General features: G+C 40.1%; 1 protein-coding gene across 4 annotated transcripts; it reads left to right on the top strand.

Annotated features, from left to right (window-relative positions):
* The first annotated feature begins 1,955 nt into the window (after positions 1 to 1,955).
* LOC122674579 (GTPase IMAP family member 7-like) lies at positions 1,956 to 27,227 on the top strand. Of its 4 annotated transcripts, none has more exons than XM_043873048.1 (4): positions 1,956 to 2,045; positions 13,844 to 14,395; positions 22,821 to 22,925; positions 25,007 to 27,227. In XM_043873048.1, the coding sequence occupies exons 2-4, from the start codon at positions 13,880 to 13,882 to the stop codon at positions 25,904 to 25,906; spliced, it is 1,521 nt and encodes a 506-aa protein (XP_043728983.1). In that variant the 5' UTR covers positions 1,956 to 2,045; positions 13,844 to 13,879; the 3' UTR covers positions 25,907 to 27,227. The 4 variants fall into 4 exon arrangements, with proteins under 4 accessions (XP_043728983.1, XP_043728984.1, XP_043728981.1 ...); XM_043873049.1 differs by having other exon boundaries at positions 13,844 to 14,413; positions 22,839 to 22,925; XM_043873046.1 differs by having other exon boundaries at positions 13,844 to 14,500; positions 22,278 to 22,925.

Below are 27,227 nucleotides of genomic sequence, written 5' to 3'. Positions count from 1 at the left end.
CTCCCATCAGGGAGCTTCCATAAGCCTCTTAGCCGTCTCCATCAGAGGGCAGACAGATGAAAAGCACAACCATAGAAAATTAACCAAACTCATCACATGAATCGCAGCCTTGTCTAACTCAGTGAAACAATAAGCCACATTGTGTAGGGCCACCCAAGAAGCACTGGTCATGTTGGAGAGTTCTGACAAAACATGGTCCACTGGAGAAGGGAATGGCAAACCACTTCAGTATTCTTGCCTTGAGAATCCCGTGAACGATATGAAAAGGCAAAGAGCGACTGAACTGAACACCCCTGTCAGCAGGGAGGCTTCAGTCTCCCTGGGGGTTTCAGTCCTGAAGCTGTGGTGGGGGTGGATCTCAGTGGCAGAAATAGAAGATACTATACTGAGCAAAATTTGGGCCATTTCACCATCTTCACAAAGTCTACAAATGACAAATGCTGGAGAGGGTGTGGAGCAAAGGAAGCCCTACACTGTTGTTGGGAATGTAAATTGGTACAGCCTCAATGGAAAATAGTATAGAGGTTCCTCAGAACACTAAAAATAGATGTGTCATGTGATCCAGCAATCCCTCTCCTGGGCATATATCTGAAAAGATAAAAATGCTAAATCAAAAAGATACGTGCATCCTTATGTTCATAGCAGCATTATTTACAATAGGCAAGACATGGAAGCAACCTAAATGTTCATCAACAGATGAATGGTTAAAGAAAATGTGGTATATATATGCACACACACACAATGGAATATTACTCAGCAGTAGAAAAGAATAATGTCACTTGCAGAAAGAAGGATGAAGCTAGAAATTATCATATGAAGTAAAGTAAGTCAGAGAAAAATGAGTATTAACCAATATCTCTTATATGTGAAATCTAAAATACAAATGAACTTACTTACAAAACATAAATAAACTCACAGACATAGAAAACAAACTTATGGTTACTAAAGGGGAGAGGAAGTGAGGAGGGATAAAATATGACTTTAGGGTTAGCAGATACAAGCTACTGTGTATTAAACAGATAAACAGCAAGGACCTACTGTATAGTACAATAAACTGCATTTAATATTTTATAATAACCTATAATGGAAAAGAATCTGAATATATTTATTTATTTATTTATTCTGTTGTTTATTTGCTAAGTCATATTCAACTCTGTGCAACCCTATGGATTGTAGCCCACCAGACTCCTCTGTCCATGGGATTCTCCAGGCAAGAATACTGGAGTGGGTTGCAGTGCCCTCCACCAGTGGATCTTCCCAACACAGGGATCAAACCCACATGTCTTACGTCTCCTGCACTGGCAGGCAGTTTCTTTACCACTGGAGTGGGTTTTTATTTCTTCTCCAGAGGATCTTCCGAACCCAGGGATTGAATCCATGTCTTCCGCATTGGCAGGCGGATTCTTTATCCCTGAGTCACCGTTCAGTTCAGTTCAGTTGCTCAGTCGTGTCCGACTCTTTGCGACTCCATGCGTGCAGCATGCCATGGCTCTCCTGTCCATCACCAACTCCTAGAGCTTGCTGAAACTCGTGTCCATCGAATCAGTGATGCCATCCAACCATCTTAGAAGCCAAAGCCATATATATATATATATATATATTTGCTATACGCCTTTGGCCATATACATGGCCAAAGCCATATATATATATATATATGTATATATATATACATATACACACCTGAAAGTAACAAAAATTATAAATCAATGCTAATTGTGATTAAAAAAAAATTGGGACCATTTCAGAGGGCTTTCTGGCCAGTGCTATAATCCAAAGCAATGGCTAAGATTTTTGAATCTTAGTAGTTCCACAGGTGCATGGGGGTAAAGGTTTCAGAGAGCAACACTGAAGCACAAGCAAGTTACTGGGAAATGCTTTATGTTTCTATTTAACCACAAAATGTAGTCTTCACTCCACCCAGCCTCAGCTTCCTGTGATCAGAGACTGCAGGAGTAGAAAACACAGTTTTCTTCGAATAAAGCAAATACCAGTTCGGGTAGCTCTCCTGGAGAGGAGCTGAGATCTCACCAGTTCTGCAAGAGAAGGTGAGACTGGCCAAGACGAGGGCAATGGAGCTTGTGAGAGGGCTGCGGGAGGGGGCAGAGGGCAGAGGAATAGATGGGGGCCTGCGTGGGAGCGGAAAGGTTGTAGGAGGGGAAGCTGAGGGATTTATTCACGTGATGTCCACACATCTCTTATTTAACAGGACGGGCCTTTTTCATGCTTATAAAAGTTTTAGTTGTTCTCGATATTCTCTATGATATAATGTTAGGTATGAGTCAAAATATAAAATCATTAATATGTTACCACTGGAAAAACAAGACACACAAAAAAAGGAAAGATTTTCATGTAAAATAGCCTCTAATTTGGGGTGGAACTATATATAATTTTTATTCTCTTCACAAACTGGTTTCTATGTTACTTTCAACAATGTGCCCATAGTTTAGTGATGAATATTTATCACAAAATATAGACAAAAGGTTAGTGTTTTTAGAACATTTAACACTTAAAAAAATTTTTTTTAATGGCACAATATACACAAAATTCTCCTCTGGAGCAAGAGTGCATAAACTCCCTACCTTCCATGGGTCAAACACAGCTTGCCACCTGTTTCAGTGTAACACAGTTATCTAATCCATTTACTACTTTACTGCGATCTGAGGTTGCCTTTGTGTTCCAACCAGGGCTGAGTGGCTGTGACTGCAAAAGTCTAACTGCTGGTCCTTTTCAAATTTGCCAACTTCTGTTTAAGAGTAATAAATGCAACTCTAGTAAATGATTTATACTAAGTGATAATCAACTTCTTTTTCTTGAAAATGTGCCCAGTTTCACATGCATATTCTGGAAGCAAATGTAACTCAAAAGCAACAGGGCAAACTACAGCTCATACTTAGTTTGTACCACACACACATTTATATTCAGAGCCAGACCTTGGTCCTTGGTTAACTGATGATTTATTTATTCCAGAAAGAAGTTTCAAGGATTACGAATTTATGCAAAACACTAAGTGGTTTCCATTTAGACATTAGACAAAGAAAAGGCTGCAGATATTTTTCCATCTCCTCTCTCCAACCTCCCACTTTTTGCTCTGTATTATTTTTACCTTTTCCAGGTGTGGAATATTAACATTCTATTGTGAAACCACCAGTGCTACTGTTTCTGTGTTGATTATAGAAAATTGTGAAGCTAGCCTGACCCCCTTCCACAGTTCATCATTTGCATTTTTGTTGGATAACTTAAGAATTTCTTCTTTGTGCTTGGAATGTGATATGTTATATCAAATGAGAATTCAATATTGAATATTCTGTATCAAGTTTCCCAGGAATGAAATTTGTGCTCTTTTTTCTAGAGAGTTAGATTTTAGTTTGGGATATTTTTCTCATTTCAGAGAAGTTACTAAATTATGCTTCCTGGGTTGTATTTATTGATTTGTTTACTCCAGCAACACCAGTCTTTTTTAGGTAGAATTTATGGTCGGTTCTACTCATGTTTTAGTTTTTCTCTAACTGTTGTGTCTTCTAGTCCTTCAGATTTTTATCTGTTGTGTTTCTTATTAAGCTTTTCCTATTAATAAGACATTTACTTTTGACTTATATGTTTTCTGACCCCTTTGCTTCTAACTCTTTGATGGATCCTGCAATGATAATACCTTTTGTCTTCACTTTGTTTCAAGTTTGTAGTTTCTTCTCCTTCTTTGTTCTACCATCTGCTCTTGGAACTTTGTGTTTTTGAGTTTGTGTTCTTATTATAATGTTCCATAGTCTAAAACACTTATGGAAGTGTTCTCTACTTTTGGTTATGACCTCTGTGATTTGATTCCATTTTATGTATCATATACATGTATGTGTAGAGAGATGCATGTGTACATGTGTGAAGGTGTACACACACATTTTGCTTAACTTCTTCCTTTTTCATTTTTTGAGTGGTGTTTGCCCAGTTGATGCTTTGTTTTTTCATCATGACAATTTAAACAACATTCCATTAAACCTATTCTTAACTCCCTTTACACTGAAAAATAACCAAATTCCAGAGAACAAGTGACTCTCCAAGGCTTGTAGAGGTTAACAAGAAAGGATTAGAACCTTCCCTACTGACTTCGTGTTTAGATTCACCCAACACTTCACAAGAAACGCTATAACCCTCAAGGCGCATGGTATGGGGTGCAGGAGGGGTGGCTATAGGGAGCAGATGAGCTACTCTGAAGAAAGAATATAACCTGCAACAGCAGCTGGATCACTAAACTACAATGTGTTCTAATCTATCGTTCAGTTAGGTTTCAGACCACAGTTTTCTTATATCAATATTTCAATGCATTTAGCAGGACTGCCTGCTTATTGAGTGGCTGCCATTCCCTAGAGATCTTTGTAGAAATCATTCTACAAAAGACTCATGACAAGCCTGCAAGATTGCTTTTATTGTCCCTTTTTTTTGAAGAGGGAACTGAACCTTGGGGAACTGAAGGAATTTTCTACAAGTGGTGGATCTGGGCTCACGGTATAAGTCACTTCTTTTCTGAGGCACTTGGTTTTTTCACTTTACAGCCTTTCTTTCAGCTGGGGGTCCTTGACGTCTTAAAACCACTGGAGAAACTTTTTAAAATGATTTTTTCCCCGACTATGCCTCCCATCTTTGGCTTCCCGATATTGGACAGAGACTAAAAAAGATCTGTGAAGTCTGAAACCATCCTCCTTGCCTTCCTTAATTGCAGGCTTGCTACTCATTCACCATTTTGGAAAGAGAGTGAACTATTTTCCCCTCATCTACCTCTGACCTGATATAAACTACAGAATGGATGGGGCTGAGAAGGAACCTAGGAGAGGCTGTAGTGTGTAATGGTTAAGAATGAGCATGGTAGTCAGATGTACTTTGAATTGCGTCACTGTTTGGCCCAATATGATGACCTTGGACATGTTTCTCAGTATCTGAACCACAGTTTCCTTGCTTATAACATCAGAATAATAGCAGAATAATAGTACCTTCATTCTAGAGTATTTATAAGGAATAAATATTCTTATGAAAAATGCATATCAGAGTGTCTGGAATATAATATATATTAATAATAGTTACAAAGGCATACATACATCTTAAAACTTTTACTAAAGAACATTTCAGACATTTACAAAGGAATAGTATAGAAGCCCCCATATATCCATCATCAGGCTTTGACAGTTATCAACTCCTGACCATTCATGTTTCATGTTTATTTCAACATACTTCCCATCCCAACCCTGGGTTATTTTGAGGCAAATAATAGACATTGTATCATTTTACCTGCAAATATTTTAGGATGCATATCTAAAACAAAAAGATTAAAAGATATAACTACAAATTCAAAGGTAGTATAAATTTTTTATTTTGTCAACTATCCTTCCATTAGATTTCATGGATTATCTCATGATTTATTTACAGTTTAGTTTGTTTGCATCAGGATGCAAATAAAAGCTGAATAAGATGACCCCAGATCACTTTATGTATTTCCTGCCTCAGACTTTGAATCAGTCATTTCTCCAACCAGTCATTTTGGCTTGGTTTTTTCATCAGTAACTGGTCCTGAAGACTATAATCTGGACTGGTCTAACTAGACCATCAAAGGTATTCTTCTTTCCTGTTACTTTTAATTGCAAGCATTTATTTTTGGTTTTTTCTTAGGATTTCTTGTCTCTGCCTACATGGTCCATCTGTTCTTACATTAGAGCCCTAGAATATTCATCTTAGTTGTTTTAAATTCCTGGTCTAATCATTCCAAGATCCCTCTGTGGACAAAGAAATCTTGCCTGCCATCTCAATAAGCAATGAATATTGCCCCACCATCAGGTCATCAGCATTGCAGCCTCTGATAGTGTGCCCTGAGGGGAATTCAGAATGGAAAAAAAGAGGATACTGGCCCTAGATAGCTAACATGCATATCAAAGAAGTGGTTTCAATGAGCCCGGACTATTGCATCTTCCCATATGTACAAAAGCACTACAATCATTAACTTGAGTGTCTGGTTTTTTGTGTGATGAGAAGTGATCTTTTGATGTTTGACCATGCATTTTCTTTTCTTTTGTTTTGTTTTCAAAAAGACTCGTATATATCCTGTCTCCTCCACTACCTTTTTGGAACAGTTCCTCAGAGTCATCTGAGAGAGTGTCTCCCAAGCTATAGTCCTCAGTAATTCCTTAAATACAACATTTTTCTCAACTTTTAGGTTGACATTTTTGTTCACTTGACACCTGCCATGTCTGGTTCTAATGCTTGCTCTGTCTTTTCAAATTATTATTCTTTGCTCTTTAGCTGGACATGATGTACTGGGTAAACAGAACTGCTGCTGTAAAGAAGACTTTAGTAATGTGGTGACAGGATTGGGAAGCGACATAGTCTATTGTCGTATAAGCACAACTCTGTTCTAGTGAGCTTTTGCCTCTGGACTGTGAGTTTCACAAGTGTTTTTCTCCCCCACCCCAGGTGGAACAGGAGAGATCGAGTGGACTGGAAGTGGGTATTTCCCTTTTCCTATGTTAACAGCTTAGAGCTAACTGTAGTTGTATATTTTTCTTCCTCCAAGTGAGTTAATTTCAGTTCAGTTCAGTCAATCAATTGTGTCCGACTCTTTGCAACCCCATGGGCTGCAGCACTCCAAGCATCCCTGTCCATCACCAACTCCCAGAGATTATGCAAATTCCTGTCCATTGAGTCGGTGATGCCATACAACCATCTCATCCTCTGTCGTCCCCTTCTCCTCCCACCTTCAATCTTTCCCAGCATCAGGGTCTTTACAAATGAGTCAGTTCTTTGAATCAGGTGGCCAAAGTATTGGAGTTTCAGCTTCAACATCAGTCCTTCCAATGAATATTCAGGACTGGTTTCCTTTAGGATGGACTGGTTGTATCTCCTTGCTGTCCAAGGGACTCTCGAGAGTCTTCTCCAACACCACAGTTCAAAAGCATCAATTCTTCAGTGCTCAGTTTTCTTTATGGTTCAGCTCTCACATCCATACATGACTACTGGAAAAACCATAGCCTTGACTGGACGGAACATTTTTGGCAAAGTAATGTTTCTGCTTTTTAATATGCCATCTAGGTTGATCATAATTTTTCTTCCAAAGAGTTAGTGTCTTTTAATTTCATGACTGCAGTCACCATCTGCAGTAATTTTGGAGCCCCCAAAAATAAAGTCTCTCACTGTTTCCACCATTTCCCCATCTATTTCCCATGAAGTGATGGGACCAGATGCCATGATCTTAGTTTTCCGATTGTTGAGTTTTAAGTCAACTTTTTCACTCTCCTCTTTTACTTTTATCAAGAGGCTCTTTAGTTCTTCTTTGCTTTCTGCCATAGGGTGGTGTCATCTCCATACCTGAGGTTATTGATATTTCTCCCAGCAACCTTGATTCCAGCCTGTGTTCCATCCAGCCCAGCCTTTCTCATTATGTATTCTGCATAAAAGTTAAATGAGCAGAGTGACAATATACAGCCCTGATGTATTCCTTTCCCAATTTGGAACCAGTCTGTTGTTTCATGTCCAGTTCTGTTGCTTCCTGACCTGCATACAGATTTCTCAAGAGGCAGGTCAGGTGGTCTGGTATTCCCATCTTTTTCAGAATTTTCCACAGTGTTGTGATCCACACAGTCAAAGGCTTTGGCATAGTCAATAGGGTAGGAGTAGATGTTTTTCTGGAACTCTCTTGCTTTTTCCATAATCCAACAGATGTTGGCAATTTGGTCTCTGGTTCCTCTGCTTTTTCTAAATCCAACTTGAACATCTGGAAGTTCGTGCTTCACATACTGTTGAAGCTTGGTTTGAAGAATTTTGAGCATTACTTTACTAGCACGTGAGATGAATGCAATTGTGCGATAGTTTGAACATTCTTTGGCACTGACTTTCTTTGAGGTTGGAATAAAAACTGACATTTTCAAGTCCTGTAGCCACTGCTGAGTTTTCCAAATTTGCTGGCATATTGAATGCAGCACTTTCACAACATCATCTTTCAGGATTTGAAATAGCTCAACTGGAATTCCATCACCTCCACTAGCTTTGCTCATAGTGATGCTTCCTAAGGCCCATTTGACTTCGCATTCCAGGATCTCTGGCTCTAGATGAGTGATCATACCATTGTGATTATCTGGGTCATGAAGATCTTTTTTGTACAGTTCTTCTGTATATTCTAGCCACCTCTTCTTAGTATCTTCTGCTTCTGTTAGGCCCCTACCACACACACACACACACACACACACACACACACACACACACACACACACACACATTCTGTCCTTTATTGAGACCATTTTTGCATGAAATGTTCCCTTGGCATCTCTAATTTTCTTGGAGAGATCTCTATTCATTCCCATTCAATTGTTTTCCTCTATTTATTTGCACTGATTACTGAAGAAGGCTTTCTTATCTCTCCTTGCTATTCTTTGGAACTCTGCATTCAAATGGGTATATATTTCCTTTCCTCCTTTGCTTTTCACTTCTCTTCTTTTCACAGCTATTTGTAAGGCCTCCCCAGATAGCCATTTTGTTTTTTTGAATTTCTTTTTCTTGGGGATAGTCTTGATCCCTGTCTCCTATACAATGTCACAAACCTCCATCCATAGTTCACCAGGCACTCTGTCTATCAGATCTAATTCCTTGAATCTATTTGTCCCATCCACTGTATAATCACAAGGGATTTGATTTAGGTCATACCTGAATGGTCTAGTGGTTTTCTACACTTTCTTCAATTTAAGTCTGAGTTTGGCAATAAGGAGTTCATGATCTGAGCCACAGTCAGCTCCAGGTCTTGTTTTTGCTGACTGTATAGAGCTTCTCCATCTTTGGCTGCAAAGAATATAAGCAATCTGATTTTGGTATTGACCATCTGGTGATGTCCATGTGTAGAGTCTTCTCTTGTGTTATTGGAAGAGGGTGTTTGCTATGACCAGTGTGTTCTTTTGGCAAAACTTTACTAGCCTTTGCCCTGCTTCTTTCTGTACTCCAAGGCCAAATTTGCCTGTTACTCCAGGTGTTTCTTGACTTCCTACTTTAGCATTCCAGTCCCCTATAATGAAAAGGACATCTTTTATGGGTGTTAGTTCTAGAAGGTCTTGTAAGTCTTCATAGAACCATTCAACTTCAGCTTCTTCAGCATTACTGGTTAGGGCATAGACTTGGATTACTGTGATATTGAATGGTTTGCCTGGGAAATGAATAGAGATCATTCTGTCGTTTTTGAGATTGCACCCAAGTACTGCATTTCGGACTCTTTTGTTGAGTATAAGGGCTACTCCATATCTTCTAAGGGATTCCTGCCCACAGTAATAGATATAATGGTCATCTGAGCTAAATTCACTTATTCTCATGGCTCAGATATTAAAGCATCTGCCTACAATGTGGGAGACCCGGGTTCAATCCCTGTGTCAGGAAGATCTCCTGGAGAAGGAAATGGAAATCCACTCCAGTATTCTTGCCTGGAAAATCCCATGGATGGAGGAGCCTCATAGGCTACAGTCTGTAGGGTTGCAAAGAGTCAGACACGACTGAGCAACTTCAATTTCACTTTCTTTCAGTCCATTTTAGTTCACTGATTCCTAAAATGTCAACGTTTACTCTTGCCATCTCCTGTTTGATCACTTCCAATTTGCCTTGATTCATGGACATAACATTCCACATTCCTATGCAATATTGGTCTTTACAGCGTTAGACTTTGCTTCTACATTCACAACTGGGTGTTGTTTTTGCTTTGGCTCCATCTCTTCATTCTTTCTGGAGTTGTTTCTTCACTGATCTTCAATAGCATATTGGGAACCTACCGACCTGGGAGGCCACCTTTCAGTGTCCTATCTTTTTGCCTTTTCATAGTGTTCATGGGGTTCTCAAGGCAAGAATACTGAAGTGGTTTGCCATTCCCTTCTCCAATGGACCACGTTTTGTCAGAACTCTCCACCATGACCCGTCCTTCTTGGGCGGCCCTACACGGCATGGCTCATAGTTTCATTGAGTTAGAGGAGGCTGTGGCCCATGTGATCAGATTGGTTAGTTTTCTGTGATTGCCGTTTTCATTCTGTCTGCCCTCTGATGGAGAAGGATAAGAGGCTTATGGAAGCTTCCTGATGGGATAGACTGACTATGGGGGTAGGAACTGGGTCTTGTTCTGATGGGCAGGGCCATGCTCAGTAAATCTTTAATCCAATTTTCTGTTGATGGGTGGAGCTGTGTTCCCTCCTTGCTATTTACCTGGAGCCAAACTGTGGTGGAGGTAATGAAGATAATGGCAACCTCCTTTAAAAGATCCTATGCATGTACTGCTACACTCACTGCCCCCAACCCTGCAGTAGGCCACCACTGACCCACGCCTCGGCTGGAGACTCCTGGACACTCCCGGGCAAGTCTTGGTCAGTCTCTTTTGGGGTCACTGCTCCTTTCTCCTGGGTCCTGGTGCATACAAGTTTCTGTTTGTACCCTCCAAGAGTTTATTTCTCTGCCCTGTGTAAGTTCTGGCAGCTCTGTGTTGTGGTTAGCGGTGAGCTAGGCTCTGATAAAACCCCAGCAGGTCAGGCTCTGGTTAACTGCTTTCCTCTGAAGACAGGCCTTTTGAGAAGAACAAGATACCCTGTCTGGTATCAAACTGGTTTCTTTTCCCCTCCCCTGCAGGAAGCACCAGGGAATTATTTGGATATGTACTATCAGAAGCTGGTTAGGCTTCCAGAATTAAAACACACAGAAGTGTAGGGTCGCTCTATGAATGGGTCATCCTGACTGTCAAGCAATTGGTCAATCACAGCCTAGGTTTTCCTGCCCCAGCATAGTGTCCATGGTGAGTCAGTCCCTGCTCAGCTAAGCCATGACTCCCTGTATTCACCTGTCTGTTCTCCAGTCTAGGGGGGAGCACTTTGCCCTGTGTCCTTAAACGAATCTGTTAAGGATTTAAGAAGAGTTGATTTTTCAGTTTGTTCAGCTTTTGACTTATTCTTTGGATGGAGTAGTGACTTCCAAGCTCCTGACCTATAACTGGAAATTGGAGGTCAAATTTGTCAATTGGATTCCATATTCCAGCTGTGCTTTCAGTAAGTTAGAAAGTTTTCTCACTCTCAGGTTTTGAAAGAATTTGTCTCTTTTATTCCAGTAGTACACAGTTTAATTTTTTAACAAATATCTGATGCATTTGGTATATTTCTTTGGTTGACACAAGGGATGAATCCACTTTTATATGCTTTAAAATGATTATTCAATTACAATGTCCATCTTCTCTCCACTGATATAGAATATTGTCTCTATTATATACTAAATTTTCCTAGGCAAATGACTGTTTTTCTAGATTTTCTATTTTCTACCACTCATTTTTCTATTTGCATGCCAGACTCTAAGGGGCTTTTCCATATTATTTACATTCTGGCTTCCCTCTTTGTTCTTCTTCTTCTTCTCATTCCTATAATTACTTCTTCTTCTCTTTGCATTGACGGATTTCTCAAATACCATGGGAAAGTGAGGTGGAGATGGTTTTAGTTTTAGTAATGAAGTATTTCCCCATTAAGTAAGTAGGTGAGTAGAGAAATAGATAAGAAGGTACATGCCAATTCATATTTTTTAGAATATTTTTACCATGAATGACTATTGATAGATCATATTAATGATTTTCCTCTTATTGAAACTTCTCCCTCGCTCTAGTTTTCTAGAGTAAATCCCACTTGGTAAAGATTGAACCCTTTTAAAAATGTCAGATTCTGGTAATATTACATTAGGATTTTGAACTGACATTCATAAGTGAGATATATAAGTAGTTTTTTTTTTTTTTAATACAGACTTTGTCAGCTTTGCAGCTCAAAGTTACATTTACTTTTTAGAATTTGAAGGTTTCCCTTATTTCCTTATATTCTGGGATAACTTAGGTAAAAGTGGGATTCTCAGATTGCTGAGGGTTTAGCAGAATTCTCCTGTGAAACCATATGGGACTGATGCTGTTTCATGGGGGGCTCTTCAACCACAAGACCTTTTGACTGTGTGGGTCACAAAAAAAAGTGTCAAAAATTCTTAAAAAGATGGGAGTACTAGATCACCTTACCTCCTGAGAAACCTGTATGCAACTCAAGAAGCAACAGAACTGGACATGGAACAACTGACTGGTTCAAAATTGGAAAGTAGTACAAGGCTAAATATTATCACCCTTTTTGTTTAACTTACACACAGAGTACATCATGAGAAATGCTAGGTTGGATGAATCACGAGCTGGAATCAAGATTGCTGAGAGAACTATCAATAACCTCAGATATGCAGGTGATCCCATTCTAATGGCAGAAGTTGAAGAGGAACTAAAGAGCCTCTTGATGAGGGTGAAAGCAGAGAGTGAAAAAGTTGGTTTGAAACTCAACATTCAAAATACTAAGATCATGGCATCTGGTCCCATCACTTCCTAGCAAATAGAAGGGGGAAAAGTGGAAGCACTGACAGATTTTCTTTTCGTGGGCTCCAAAATCACTGCAGTAACCGCAGTCATGAAATTAAAAGACACTAGCTCCTTAGAAGGAAAGCTATGACAAACCTAGACAGCATGTTAAAAAATAGAGACATCATTTGCCAACAAAGTTTCATATAGTCAAAATTATGGTTTTTCCAATAGTCAGGTACAAATGTGAGAGTTGGGCCATAGAGAAGGCTGACCACTGAAGAATTAATGCTTTCAAATTGTGCTGCTGGAGAGGACTCTTGAGAGTCCCTTGGACAACAAGGAGATCAAACCAGTCAGTCTTAAAGAAAATAAACCCTGAATATTCATTGGAAGGACTGATGCTGAAGCTGAAGCTCCAATACTTTGGCCACCTGATGTTGAAGAGCCAATTCATTGGAAAAGACCCTGGTGCTGGGAAACATTGAACAAAAGGAGAAGGGACCGACGGAGGATGAGATGGTTAGATAGCATCACTGACTCAGTGGACATGAAGTTTGAGCAAACTCCAGGAGGTAGTGGAAGACAGAGGAGCATGGCATGCTACAGTCCACGGGGTTGCAAAGAGTTGGACATTACTTGGTGATTGAACGACAACAATTTTAACTACTTTATCATTTCTTCTATGATCACTTCATGATTTATTTCAATTTTATGTCTCTAATGAGGTCAATATTGATAATCTCTCATTACCTACAAAATATGTACACAGTTTAAAATTTAGATATTATTGGATCTATTTTTTCAACTGATGAAGGATTATTGTCTAAAATGCCAAGCCAGATGGCCATCAATCCCACTTCAAACATTTTTTGTTACTATATATCATAAGCAGTCAATTATTGTTTGCAAACACTAGTTATTTTTTAGAACAAGAATACCAAATTTATCTTCCTTTCTCTGTGAAGTATGAGAAAATAGGATTACTTTAGCTCTGTGTGGCATACACAAACTTCAGGACAGTTTTCACATTTCTCACCAAGTGGTAGTTTTTCTTTGTGTTGAGAGTCACTGTAGGGGACTGTTGAGCTCTCTCCTCCATCCACACTTTCTTTCCCTTGGTATTCAGATTGTTAGTGCTTTTAATAAACAACTTTTCATAGAATAGGAGATTAACTGCTTCACCAGGATTCCTTGAGCAAAATTGAACCTGCTCTGGAACAAAATGTATAGGATTTTGTTGCTTGAAAATGAAAATAGTTAAAAAAACAAATATTTTAAAATGGAAAGCACTGCTTTCATCACAGCAAGACAAGAAAGGGATGCAATAGGAACTAGAATGATAAGTAGAAGATATCAAGGAGGGAATCCTATACAACTTCACCCAGCTTAGACAGCTTGGAATGATGTATATATTCTGGACAGTAAGAAATAAGGAAGGGTTGAGAATGGTTTCAACTTTAACTAAATACATTTTTTTCTTTTCTTTGTAAACCATAGTTGACTTGCCTATACTCCATAGCCTCTGATGTGAACATGGCTGGTGCCAAGGACAATGCTCTGAGGATCATGCTGGTCAGGACTATGAGAAGTGGAAAAAGTGCGACTGCAAACACCATCCTCGGGGACCAAGTATTTGGCTCAAAGATTGCTGCCCAATTTGTTACCAAAAGCTGTCAGGAAGTGTCGCAGAAATGGAAAGGGAGAGACCTTCTCATTATTGATACCCCAGGGCTCTTTGACACAAACGAGAGCCAGAACACCATCTTAAGTGAAATAAAAGAATATCTCTTTACCTCCCACCGTGGACTCCATGCAATCATCTTGGTCACACAGCTGGGTGGCTACACACAGGAAGAACAGCAAACCCTGGCATTGATCAAAAATCTGTTTGGGGAAGCAGCCATGAAGTACATGATCATCTTGTTCACTCACAAAGAGGAACAGGAGGACAAGAGTCTGAGGGACTATGTAAGGGAGGGGGAAAAGCTACAAAGCCTCATGAAGGAGTGTGGAGACCGATACTGTGTCTTCAGTAACAGGACAGACCAGGCTGAGAAGGAAGCTCAGGTGCAGGAGCTGCTGGAGCTGATAGACAAGATGGTGCAGAACAACCGAGGGGCTTACTTTCCCAACGCTGCACACAAGGGCACAGAGGTAAGAAAGAAAGAGGAGGAAGTCTTGAAGAAAATCTACCCTGATCACTTAGAAATACAGATTCTAAGAGTGGGAGAGGAGTGTGCTCAAGAATGCAAGAAGAGTATGCAGGGAAAAGTGAGAAAAATTCAATTACTAAAGATGGACTATGAAGAAAAGCTAAGAAATGTTAGGGAGGAGGTCCAAATAATGTCTTCAGTCATGTACTTGAGGATATTAGGAAGTTGCTTTCAAAAATGTTTCATTTCTAGCAGTATACAGTTTAATTTTTTAACAAAAATCTGATGCATTTGGCATATTTCTTGGGTTGATGTGAGGAATGAATCCAATTTTATACTTTTTAAAAGGATTATTTTAAATAAGTTATTTCAATGCTTCTCATTACACTGTCCAACTGCTCTTCACTGGTATGGGATGTTGACTTTATTATATACTAAATTTTCCTAAACAAATGAGAGTTTGTCTAAATTTTCTGTTTTTTCCATTGGTCTCTCTATTTGTTGCCAATACTCTAAGGGGTTTTACCATATTATTTATATTTTGGCCTCCCCTTTTGTTTGTTTTTTGTTTTTTTGTTTTTTTCAAATTCTCACTCCTATAATTCCATTCCTATAACAAATATGCTCTCTTTGATTTTAGGGGCTTCCCTGATAGTTCAGTTGGTAAAGAATTCGCCTGCAATGCAGGAGACCCTAGTTTGATTCCTGGATTGGGAAGATCCACTGGAGACGGGATAGGCTATCCACTCCAGTATTCTTGGACTTCCCTTGTGGCTCAGCTGGTGAAGAATACACCTGCAGTGTGGGAGACCTGGGTTCAATCCCTGGATTGGGGAGACTCCCTGGAGAAGGGAAAGGCTACCCACTCCAGTATTCTGGCCTGGAGAATTCCATGGACTGAACAGTCCATGGGATCACAAAGAGTCGGACACCACTGAGCAATTTTCACTTTCATAAGATACAAGAATAATTAAGTCCCCACATAATAAAAGAGTCAGACACAACTGAGTGACTTTCACTTGCATTCACAGTGTTCTCAAATACCATAGGAAAGTTCGGTGGAGATGCTTTTAGTTTTAGTTCAAAGTATTTCCCATTAAGTAAGTTGCTGGCTCTCAGGATGAGTAGAGAAATAGATAAGAAAGTATGTGCCAATTCATATTTTACAGAATGTTTTTACCATGAATGGCTACTGATGGATTATATTAATGATGTTCCTTTTATTGAACCTGCCCCCTGCTCTAGTTTTCTAGAGTAAATTCCACTTGGTCACAATTAAACCCTTTTTCAAATGTTGTCATGTTGGTCCTTTATTGGACCGGAACCTGGTGGTCTGGAGTCGACGATGAGAGAGTGAAAGAAGGAAAGAGGCTAATATTCCCTGAGTTATGTAGCCAGCTTTCGCGGCTCCAGGGAATCAGCTAGAAATAGACAGACAGAGAGAGAGAGAGAGAGAGAGATGGGGACCCAAGCTCTGATGGAGCAAAGGTGCTTTATTGAATTCTGTAAGAGTATATATGCCAGTAGCTTCTTTAGATAAAGATCAAGAGATCAGACTTTACAAGTTTACCGAGGAAGCAAGGGGCAATAGAGGCCATAAGGCCAAGAGGCAATCCATATGAAAACAGGGTTGTAAGTAGTTACTTTTCACAGTATGGAAAAACTACCAAAGGAAATGCCTGGATTCCTCAGCCCCGGGGAAGGCATGCCCCTCCTTTTAATTCCTGAATATTCAGGAATTAATAAGGACCAGAGGGTTCCTGACAGATCCAAAACAGCACACGGGAAGCCTCCTGTTAAATGCTTCCTGACATTGTCACATTCTGTTTTTGCTATTATTTTATTAGAATTTTCTGTTGGTATTCATAGGACTTCCCAGGTAGCACAGTGGTAAAGAATCCACCTGCCAATGAAGCAGATGCAACAGACTCGGTTTCAGTCCCTGGTTGGGAAGATCCCGTGAAGTAGGAAATAGCAACTTGCTCCAGTATTCGTGCATGGAGAATTCCATGGGCAGAAGTGCCTGGGGTCCATGGGATAGCAAATAATCAGATATGGCTAAGCAGTTGAACAAAATAACAACATTGGTATTCATAAGAAGATTCGTAAGTAGCTTTCTTTTTTGGTACAATCTTTGTCAGCTTGGCACCTCAAAGTTACATTTACTTCTTAGAAGGAATTTGAAGGTTTAACTTCCCTATATTCTGGATAATTTAAGTAAAATAAGGGATTTAAGTAAAATAGGGATTCTCTGATCACTGAGAGTTTAATGGAATTCTCCTGTGAAAATGTCTGGGACTTATGCCATTTGGGGGGGAGCTCTTCACTACTTTTTCCTACTGTTCTTCAGTACTTTTTCCTACTGTTCTTCAGTACTTTTCATACTGTTCAATATGAATAGTATGTAAAGGCAAAAAGATAGGACACTGAAAGATGAACTCTGCAGGTCGGTAGGTGCCCAATATGCTACTGGAGAAGAGTGGAGAAATAACTCCAGAAAGAATGAAGAGACAGAGCCAAAGCAAAAACAACACCCAGTTGTGGACGTGACTGGTGATGGAAGTTAAGTCCGATGCTGTAAAGAACAATACTGCATAGGAACCTGGAATGTTAGGTCCATGAATCAAGGCAAATTGGAAGTGGTCAAACAGGAGATGGCAAGAGTGAACACTGACATTTTAGGAATCAGTGAACTAAAATGGACTGGAATGGGTGAATTTAACTCAGATGGCCATTATATCTACCTCTGTGGGCAGGAATCCCTTAGAAGATATGGAGTAGCCATCATAGTCAACAAAAGAGTCCAAAATGTGGTACTTGTATGCAATCTCAGAAACAACAGAATGATCTCTGTTCATTTCTAAGGCAAACTATTCAATATCACGGTAATCCAAGTCTATGCCCCAACCAGTAACACTGAAGAAGCTGAAGTTGAATGGTTCTATGAAGACCTACAAGACCTTCTAGAACTAACACCCAAAACAGATGTCCTTTTCATTATGGGGGACTGGAATGCTAAAGTAGGAAGTGAAGAAACACCTGGAATAACAGGCAAATTTTGCCTTGAAGTACAGAATAAAGCAGGGCCAAGGCTAATAGAGTTCTGCCAAGAGAACGCACTTATCATAGCAAACACCCTCTTCCAATAACACAAGAGAAGACTCTACACATGGACATCACCAGATAGTCAATACTGAAATCAGATTGATTGTATTCTTTGCAGCCAAAGATAGAGAAGCTCTATACAGTCAGCAAAAACAAGACTTGGAGCCCACTATGGCTCAGATCATGAACTCCTTATTGCCAAATTCAGACTTAAATTGAAGAAACTAGGGAAAACCACTAGACCATTCAAGTATGACCTAAATCAAATAACTTATGATTAAACAGTGGAACTGACAAATAGATTCAAGGAATTAGATCTGATAGACAGAGAGCCTGAAGAACTATGGATGGAGGTTCATGACATGATATAGGAGGCAGTGATCAAGACCACCACCTAGAAAAAGAAATGCAAAAATGCAAAACGATTGTTTGAGGAGGTCTTAAAATAGCTGTGAAAAGAAGAGTAGTGAAAGGCAAAGGAGAAAAGGAAAGATATACCCATTTGAATGCAGAGTTCCAAAGAATAGCAAGGAGTGAGACAAAGGCCTTCCTCACTGATGAATGCAAAGAAATAGAGGAAAACAATTGAATGGGAACAACTAGAGATCTCTTCAAGAAAATTAGAGATACAAGGGGAAACTTTTGTGCAAAGATGGGCACAGTAAAGGACAGAAATGGTATGGATCTAAGAGAAGCAGAAAATATTAAGAAGAGGTGGCAAGAACACACAGAACTATACAAAAAAGATCTTCATGATCCAGATAATAATGATGGTGTGATCACCCACCTAGAGTCAGACATCCTGGAATGCGAAGTCAAGTGGGCCTTAGAAAGCATCACTCTGAGCAAAGTTAGTGGAAATGATAGAATTCCAGTTGAGCTATTTCAAATCCTAAAAGATGATGTTGTGAAAGTGCTGCACTCAATATGCCAGCAAATTTGGAAAACTCAGTAGTGGCTATAGGACTGGAAAATGTCAGTTTTCATTCCAATCTCAAAGAAAGTCAGTGCCAAAGAATGTTCAAACTATCGAACAATTGCATTCGTCTCACATGTAAAGTAATGCTCAAAATTCTCCAAGCAAGACTTCAACAACATGTGAACTGTGAATTCCAGATGTTCAAGCTGGATTTTGAAAAAGCAGAGGAACCAGAGATCAAATTGCCAACATCTGTTGTATCACAGAAAAAGCAAGAGAGGTCCAGGAAAACATCTATTTCTGCCTTATTGACTATGCCAAAGCCTTTGACTGTGTGGATCACAACAAACTGTGGAAAATTCTTAAAAAGATGGGAATTCCAGACCAAGTGACATGCCTCCTGAGAAATCTGTATGCAGGCCAAGAAGCAACAGTTAGAACTGGACATGGAACAACAGACTGGTTCCAAATCAGAAAGGAGTACATCAAGGCTGTATATTGTCACCCTGCTTATTTAACTTCTATGCAGAGTACATCATGCAAAATGCTGGGCCTGATGAAGCACAAGCTGGAATTAAGATTGTTGGGAAAAATATTAATAATCTCAGATATGCAGATGACACCACCCTTATGGCAGAAAGCAAAGAAAAACTAAAGAGCTTCTTGATGAAAGTGAAAAAGGAGAGTGAAAAAGTTGGCTTAAAGCTCAAGATTCAGAAAACTAAGATCATGCCATCTGGTCCCATCACTTAATGGCAAATAGATGGGGAAACAATGGAAACAGTGAGAAACTTTATTTTTTTTAGGCTCCAAAATCACTGCAGATGGTGACTGCAGCCATGAAATTAAAAGACACTTGCTCCTTGGAAGAAAAGCTATGACCAACCTAGACAGCACATTAAAAAGGGAGACATTACTTTGTCAACAAAGATCCATCTAGTCAAGGCTATGGTTTTTCCAGTAGTCATGTATGGATGTCAGAGTTGGACTATAAAGAAAGCTGAGCACCAAAGAACTGATGCTTTTGAACTGTGGTGTTGGAGAAGACTCTTCAGTGTCTCTTGGACTGCAAGGAGATCCAACCAGTCAATCATAATGGAGATCAGTCCTGGGTGTTAATTGGAAGGACTGATGTTGAAGCTGAAACTCCAATACTTTGGCCACCTGATGTGAAGAACTGACTCATTTGAAAAGACCCTGATGCTGGGAAAGATTGAAGGTGGGAGGAGAAGGAGATGACAGATGATGAGATGGTTGGATGACATCACTGACTCAATGGACATGAATTTGAGCAAACTCTGGGTGTTGGTGATGGACAGGGATGCCTGGCGTCCTGCAGTCCATGGGGTCACATAGAATCAGACATAACTGAGTGACTGAACTGAACTGAGCTTAACTACTTTCTCTATAATTTCTTCCATTACCATTGGTTTCCTTCAATTTTATGTCTCTAATGAGGTCAATATTGATAAGCTTTCTTCACCTACAATGGAAAGTGTTAGTCTCTCAGTCGTGTCTGACTCTTTGCAACCCCATGGACTGTAGCCCTCCATCTAGCTCTTTCATGGAGTTCTCCATGTAAGAATCCTGGAGTGGGTAGCCATTCCCTTCTCCTGGGAATCTTCCTGAACCAGGGGTCAAACCTGGATCTCCCAAATTGCAGGCAGATTCCTTACCACCTGAGCTACTAGGGGAGCCGCTTACTTACAATAGATGTTCATAATTTAACAGTTAGACATTAGTGGATCTATTTTCTCAGCTGATGCAGTATTATTGTCTAAAATATTGAGTCAGATGACCATCAAACCCACTTCCAACACTATGTTACTATACATTGTAAGCAACCAATTATTGTTTGTAAATATTCAATTATGTATTTGTTTATTTATTTTGGTATCAGAACATAACTATTTTATTACTATTTGTAAATATTCAAGTATTTAGAACAAAGATATCAAATTCATCTTCCTTTCTCTATGCAGTTTGAAAAAATAATATAGCTCTGTGTGGCATGCACAAATTTCAGGACAGTTTTCACATGTCTCACCAAATGATAGTTTTCCTTCACGTTGAGAGTCCCCATAGGGGACTATTGTGTTGTCTTTTCCATCCATGCTTTCGTTCCACTTGTGTCCAGATTGTTAGTGTTTCTTAATGAGCACTCATTCATAGGATAGAATGCTAACTGCTTGCACCAAGATTCCTCAGATTTGGTATCTTAAACAAACGTGGGCCTGTTCTAGAACAAAATGTATGTTTCTTTGTTAAATGGGGGAAAAAAACAGTAAACAAACAAATAACAGAAGACATCAACCCAGATTTTTAAAATACAAATGTTGCTTTCATCACAGTAACACAAGAGGGGAATGGTAAGGGAAAGAGAATAATAAGTAGAAGATATTTTGTTGTTCAGTCACCAAGTTGTGTCCAGCTCTTCCGGACCCCTTGGACTGCACCACACCAGGCTTCCCTGGCCATCATTATCTCCCAGAGTTTGCTCAAGCTCATGTCCATTATATCGCTGATGCCATCCAACTATCTTGGCCTTTGTCACCCTCTTCTCCTCCTGCCTTCAATCTTCCCCAGCATCAGGGTCTTTTCCAGTGAGTCAGCTCTTCTCATCAGGTGGCAGTATTGGAGATTCAGCTTCAGCATCAATTCAGTTCAGTCGCTCAGTCCTGCCTTCAATCTTTCCCAGCATCAGGATCTTTTCAAATGAGTCAGTTCTTCTCATCAGGTGACCACAGTATTGGAGCTTCATCTTCAGCATCAGTCCTTCCAGTGAATATTCAGGATTAATTTCCTTTAGGATAGACTGGTTGGGTCTCCTTGCAGTCCAAGGGACTTCTCAAGAGTCTTCTCCAACACCACAGTTCAAAAGCATCAATTCTTCGGCGCTCAGCTTTCTTTACAGTCCAACTCTCACATCCATACATGACTGCTGAAAAAACCATAGCTTGACTAGATGGATCTTTGTTGGCAAAGTAATGTCTCTGCTTTTTAATATGCTGTCTAGGTTGGTCATAACTTTTCTTCCAAGGGGCTAATGTCTTTTAATTTCATGGCTGCAGTCAAAGAGTATTCCAAAGAGTACTCCAAGGAGTATTCAGGGTTGAAATCCTTTAGAACTGACTGGTTGGATCTCCTTGCAGTTCAAGGGACTCTCAAAAGTCTTCTCCAGCAACACAGTTCAAAAGCATCATTTCTTCAGTGTTCTGCTTTCTTTATTGTCCTGCTCTCACATCCATGCATGATTACTGGAAAAACCATAGCCTTAACTATATGGACTTTTGTTGGCAAAGTGAGGTCTTTGCTTTTAAACACACTGTCTAGGTTTGTCACAGCTTTCCTGCCAAGAAGCAATCATCTTCTAATTTCATGACTATAGTCACCATATGCAGTGATTTTAGAGCCCAAGAAGAGTCCACCTTTTCCCCTTCTATTTGCCATGAAATGATAGGACCAGATGCCATGATCTTAGTTTTTTAATATTGAGTTTTAAGCCAACTTTTCTCTCTCTTCTCTCACCCTCATCAAGAGGCTCTTTAGTTTCTCTTCGATTTCTGCCATTAGAGTGGTACCATCTGCATAAGTAGAAGATATCAGGGAGCGAAACCCACAAGAAATACAACTTCACCTGGTTTAGAAGACTTGGAATGATTTATAGATTCAGGAGACTAAGACATAAGGAAGGGTTGGGTATGGTTTCAACTTTATCTAAACACATTTTTTTTCTTTTCTTTGTAAACCACAGCTGACTTGCCAACCTTCCAGAGCTGATGCCCAGGACAATGCTCTGAGGATCGTGCTGGTAGGGAGTACCGGAAATGGGAAAAGTGCGACTGCAAACACTATCCTTGGGGGAAAAGTATTCGACTCTAGGATTGCTCCAGCAGCTGTTACCAAAACTTGCCAGAAAGCATCCCGGAAATGGAAGGGGAGAGACCTTCTCGTTGTTGACACTCCAGGGTTCTTTGACACCGAGAGAACCCAGGACAAAACCTGCAAGGAAATCAGCCAATGTGTTCTCGCCTCCTGTCCTGGGCCTCACGCCTTCATCTTGGTCCTGAGGCTGGGCCGCTACACACAGGAAGAGCAGCAAACCGTGGCGTTGGTCAAGAATCTGTTTGGGAAAGCAGCCATGAAGTACATGATCATCTTATTCACTCGCAGAGATGAACTGGGGGACCAGAGCCTGAGCGACTTTTTGAAGCATGCAGATGTAAACCTACGCAGCCTCCTCCAGGAGTGTGGAGACCGCCGCTATGCCATCAGTAACAGCAGAAACGCAGAGCAGGCTGAGAAGGAAGCTCAGGTGCAGGAGCTGCTGGAGCTGATAGACAAGATGGTGCAGAACAACCGAGGGGCTTACTTTCCCAATGCTGCACACAAGGGCACAGAGGTAAGAAAGAGAAAGGAGGAAGTCTTGAAGAAAATCTACCCTGATCACTTAGAAATACAGATTCTAAGAGTGGGAGAGGAGTGTGCTCAAGAATGCAAGAAGAGTATGCAGGGAAAAGTGAGAAAAATTCAATTACTAAAGATGGACTATGAAGAAAAGCTAAGAAATGTTAGGGAGGAGGTCCAAATAATGTCTTCAGTCATGTATTTGAGGAAATTATGAAGTTGCATTTAAAAACATTTCATTTCTAGCAGCATGTAGTTTAATTTTTTAACAAAAATCTGATGCATTTGGCATATTTCTCAGGTTGACGTGAGGAATGAATCCAATTTTATACTTTTTAAAATGATTAAGTTATTGCAATGCTTCTCATTACATTGTCTATCTGTTCTTCACTGGTGTGGAATGTTGGGTTTGTTATACACTAAATTTCCCTAAACTAAAGAATGTTTGTCTAGATTTTCTATTTTTTCCTTTGGTCTTTCTATTTGTGTGCCAATACTCTAAGGGGTTTTCAATATTATTTATATTCTGGCCCCCTCTTTTGTTCTTTTTCTAATTCTCAATACTGGAATTACATTTCTATAACAAATATATTCTTCTCTTTGTATTGACAGATTTCTCAAATATCATGTGAAAGTTAGGTGGAGATGGTTTTAGTTTTACAGACAAAGTATTTCCCCATTAAGTAAGTTACTGCCTCTCAAGAGGAGTAGAGAGATAAGAAAGTATGTGTCAATTCATATTTTATAGAACATTTTTTACAATGAATGGCTATTGAAGGGTTATATTAATGATTTCCCTCTCACTGAACCTCCCCCTGCCCTGCCACTCTAGTTTTCTAGAGTAAATCCCACTTGGTCAGAATTGAACCCTTTTCCAAATGTTGTCAGATACTATTTTTGCTAATATTTTATTAGGATTTTCTGTTGATATTCATAGAGCTTCCCAGGTAGTGCAGTGGTAAAGAATCTGCCTGCCAATGCAGGAGATGCAAGAGACTCCATTTTGGTCCCTGGGTTGGGAAGATCTCCAACTAAATTTTGGAGTAGGAAATAGCAACCTGCTCCAGTATTCTTGTTTGGAGAATTCCATGAGCTAGGTGCCTGGTGGGCTATGGTCCATGAGGTAGCAAATAATCAGATACAACTAGGCCACTGAGTACAATCACAACATTGGTGTTCATAAATGAGATTCATAAGAGATTCTTTTTTGGTACAATCTGTCAGTTTGGCAGCTCAAAGTTACATTTACTTCTTAGAAAGGATTTGAAGGTTTACCTTTTTCCCTTATATTCTGAAATAATTTAAGTAAAATTGGGATTCTTTGGTCACCGAGAGTTTAATAGAATTCTCCTGTGAAAGTGTCTGGGACTTACGCCGTTTTGTGGGAAGCCCTTCCACTACTTTCTCTATAATTTCTTCCATTATCACTGGTTTCCTTCAGTTTTATGTTTTTAATGAGGTCAGTATTAATAAGCTTTTCCTTTGTGTTGGAGTCCCCATAGGGGACTGTTGTGCTCTCTCTTCCATCCACCCTTTCTTTCCATTTGTGTCCAGATTGTTAGTGCTTTTTAATGAACAGTCTTTCATAGGATAAGATGCTAACTTCTTCCACCAGGATTCCTCAGATTTGGTATCTTAAACAAAACTGGACTTCCTCCAGAACAAAATGTATAGTATTTTGTGGTTGTTTAGTTGCTAAGTCATCTCTGATTCTTTGCAATGTCATGGGCTGCAGCCCACCAGTCTCCTGTGTCCCTGAGATTTTCCAGGCAAGGATACTGGAGTGGGTTGCCATTTCCATCTCCATTTTAGACATAAAAAACAGTGGGAAAAAAAAAGATAAAAACAGATTTTAAATGGAAATCACTGCTTTTATCACAGCAACACAAGAAAGGGATGCAATGGGAACTAGAATAATAGGTAGAAGATATTGGGGAGGGAATCCTACAAGAAATACAGCTTTGCCCAGTTTAGAAAACTTGGAGTGATTTATAGATTCAGGAGAGTAAAAAAGGGTTGGGAATGGTTTCAACTTTATCTAAATATATATTTTTTTCTTTTCCTGGTAAACCATAGCTGACTTGCCCACACTGTATAGCTAATGCCCAGTACAAAACTCTGAGGATCGTGCTGGTCGGGAAGACCGGAAGTGGGAAAAGTGCGACTGCAAACACCATCCTCGGGGAAAAAGTATTCGAGTCTAAGATTGCTGCCCACGCTGTTACCAAAACTTGTCAGAAAGCATGCCGGGAATGGAAGGGGAGAGAGCTTCTCGTTGTTGACACCCCAGGGCTCTTCGACACCAAGGAGAGCCTGAACACCACCTGCAGGGAAATCAGCCGATGTGTCCTCGCCTCCTGTCCTGGGCCTCACGCCATCGTCTTGGTCCTGAGGCTGGGCCGCTACACACAGGAAGAGCAGCAAACCGTGGCGTTGGTCAAGGCTTTGTTTGGGGAAGCAGCCATGAACTATATGATCATCTTGTTCACTCGAAAAGAGGAGCTGGAGGATCAGAGCCTAAGAGACTTTTTGGAGAGTGCGGATGGAAACCTACGAAGCCTCATCCAGGAGTGTGGAGACCGCTACTGTGCCTTCGATAACAGCAGGCACACACAGGAGGCTGAGAAGGAAGCTCAGGTGCAGGAGCTGGTGGAGCTGATCGAGAACACGGTGCAGGACAACCAAGGGGCTTACTTTTCTGATGACATATACAAGAACACGGAGGAAAGGCTGAGGAGGCGGGAAGAAGTCTTGAAGAAAATCTATGATGATCAGTTAAAAATGGATATCCAAAAAGTGGAAATAGAGAGTGCTCAGGCATGCAAGAAGATGATGCAGGAAAAAGAGAGATTAATTAAGTTACTAGAGATGGAATATGAAGAAAAACTAAGACACGCTAGGGAGGAGGCTCAAAACAGTATCTTCAATGGAAATATGAGTTTTCCTTCAAGAATATTTCGTTGGTTTAAGAAGTAACTATTTTCTCACAGTTTACTATGGTTAGCAAAGCATCTTTCCAGCTCACTCCCTACCCTCTCCATGTCTGCCTCCCCACCAACAGACATCAGCTAATTTAAGAAATTACAAAATTGCCAAGTTTGAGTGCTAGCTCATTAGACATGGTAAAGATGCAAATGAACGGGATTTCAAGGCTGAAATGCATCCTGCATTGAGCATTAGCACTACCTGTGAAACACATTACACAGGCCTCTTGTGAACACTGTGTAACTGTCAGCAAAGCTTCCAGTCCTCCCAGCAGCATTGTTCTCTGGTCTGTGAGAGATGAGATAATAAACCTTTGTTGTTTTTAGCCACTAAACTCTGGGGTAATTTGTTACACAGCAGTAGATAACTAGTACAAGATGCATGTTAATACATATATATAAAATATTTCTTTAAATACTGGCCACTTGGTGCTGGGGAAGGGAACTTCAGATTCTGGGAATCAGGAGTGGAAGGAAACTTACTTTTTACTATAAATTCTTTGATCTATTTCAGCATATTGTTTATTCAACAAATGAACAAAGAGATAAATAATAACATTTGTAATATTCTCCAACAAACAATAAATCCAAAGGGTCATTTCAAAAACAATTGTCTTATTTGTCTCTGCTTTCCTTTTCTAGGGCTGGCTTAAAGTTCTTCTGCCTATAAATTCAGATCGCTCTGTGCCAGAAATGTTCCGTTTCCCCCAGCAGATCCACTCTCTTCCCTTTGTGGTCCTTCGGCCCTGCCAGGGACCACATGCTGGGGTGCAATGTTCTCTGACTCTCAGACACCACCAGTGAGGAGGCCAACAGAGGATCCGTGGGAGCCAGAGAATTAGATGAGGACATCTGTCTTCTGGATCCCTCTCTGCCCAGTCCTATCTGACCAGCTGTCACCTCCAACCAAAGGTCCAGCCACAGGCCCTGGGGGCTCTCAGGTCTGACCAGTAAAGTACACCTGTGTAGGAGTCCTGTCCTGCCTGTAGTGTGTCTAAAACGAAACTTTTGACTGTTTCCAGAGATCACAGTTTGACCCAAGAATGATTTTTAATTTTCAAAAATGCCCAATCTGGTGATTAGGGTAAATGGTAAAGTTGTAAGAGGTAGTCATAAAATAAAGAGACTAATTCTCTTTTAGGATCCTTAAGTCTAAAGTCAGTGCTTCTGGAAAGGTTTCACTTGTGTTGTGAGATGTGGAAAGAGGGTTAGAATATGTGCCTTAGCTTGAAGCGGGGCAAATTTGAGTGATGGCAATAATTTGACAAAACAAAACAAAGCTTTGTTAAAATAAAGTAATTGTTGAGAATGTA

Source organism: Cervus elaphus, chromosome 18, assembly GCF_910594005.1.
Source record: "Cervus elaphus chromosome 18, mCerEla1.1, whole genome shotgun sequence".
In the NCBI taxonomy this organism is placed as follows: Eukaryota; Metazoa; Chordata; class Mammalia; order Artiodactyla; family Cervidae; genus Cervus; species Cervus elaphus.
This window is presented reverse-complemented; position numbering and strand designations above follow the sequence as displayed.

What these genes read in the sequence shown, in the direction of transcription:
- LOC122674579 (XM_043873046.1), top strand. Translation starts at nt 13,880, where the DNA reads ATGGCTGGTGCCAAGGACAATGCTCTGAGGATCATGCTGGTCAGGACT. An exon ending in CTGCACACAAGGGCACAGAG is followed by an intron (nt 14,501 to 22,277) that starts GTAAGAAAGAAA and finishes TGTAAACCACAG; the next exon opens with CTGACTTGCCAACCTTCCAG. An exon ending in CTGCACACAAGGGCACAGAG is followed by an intron (nt 22,926 to 25,006) that starts GTAAGAAAGAGA and finishes GGTAAACCATAG; the next exon opens with CTGACTTGCCCACACTGTAT.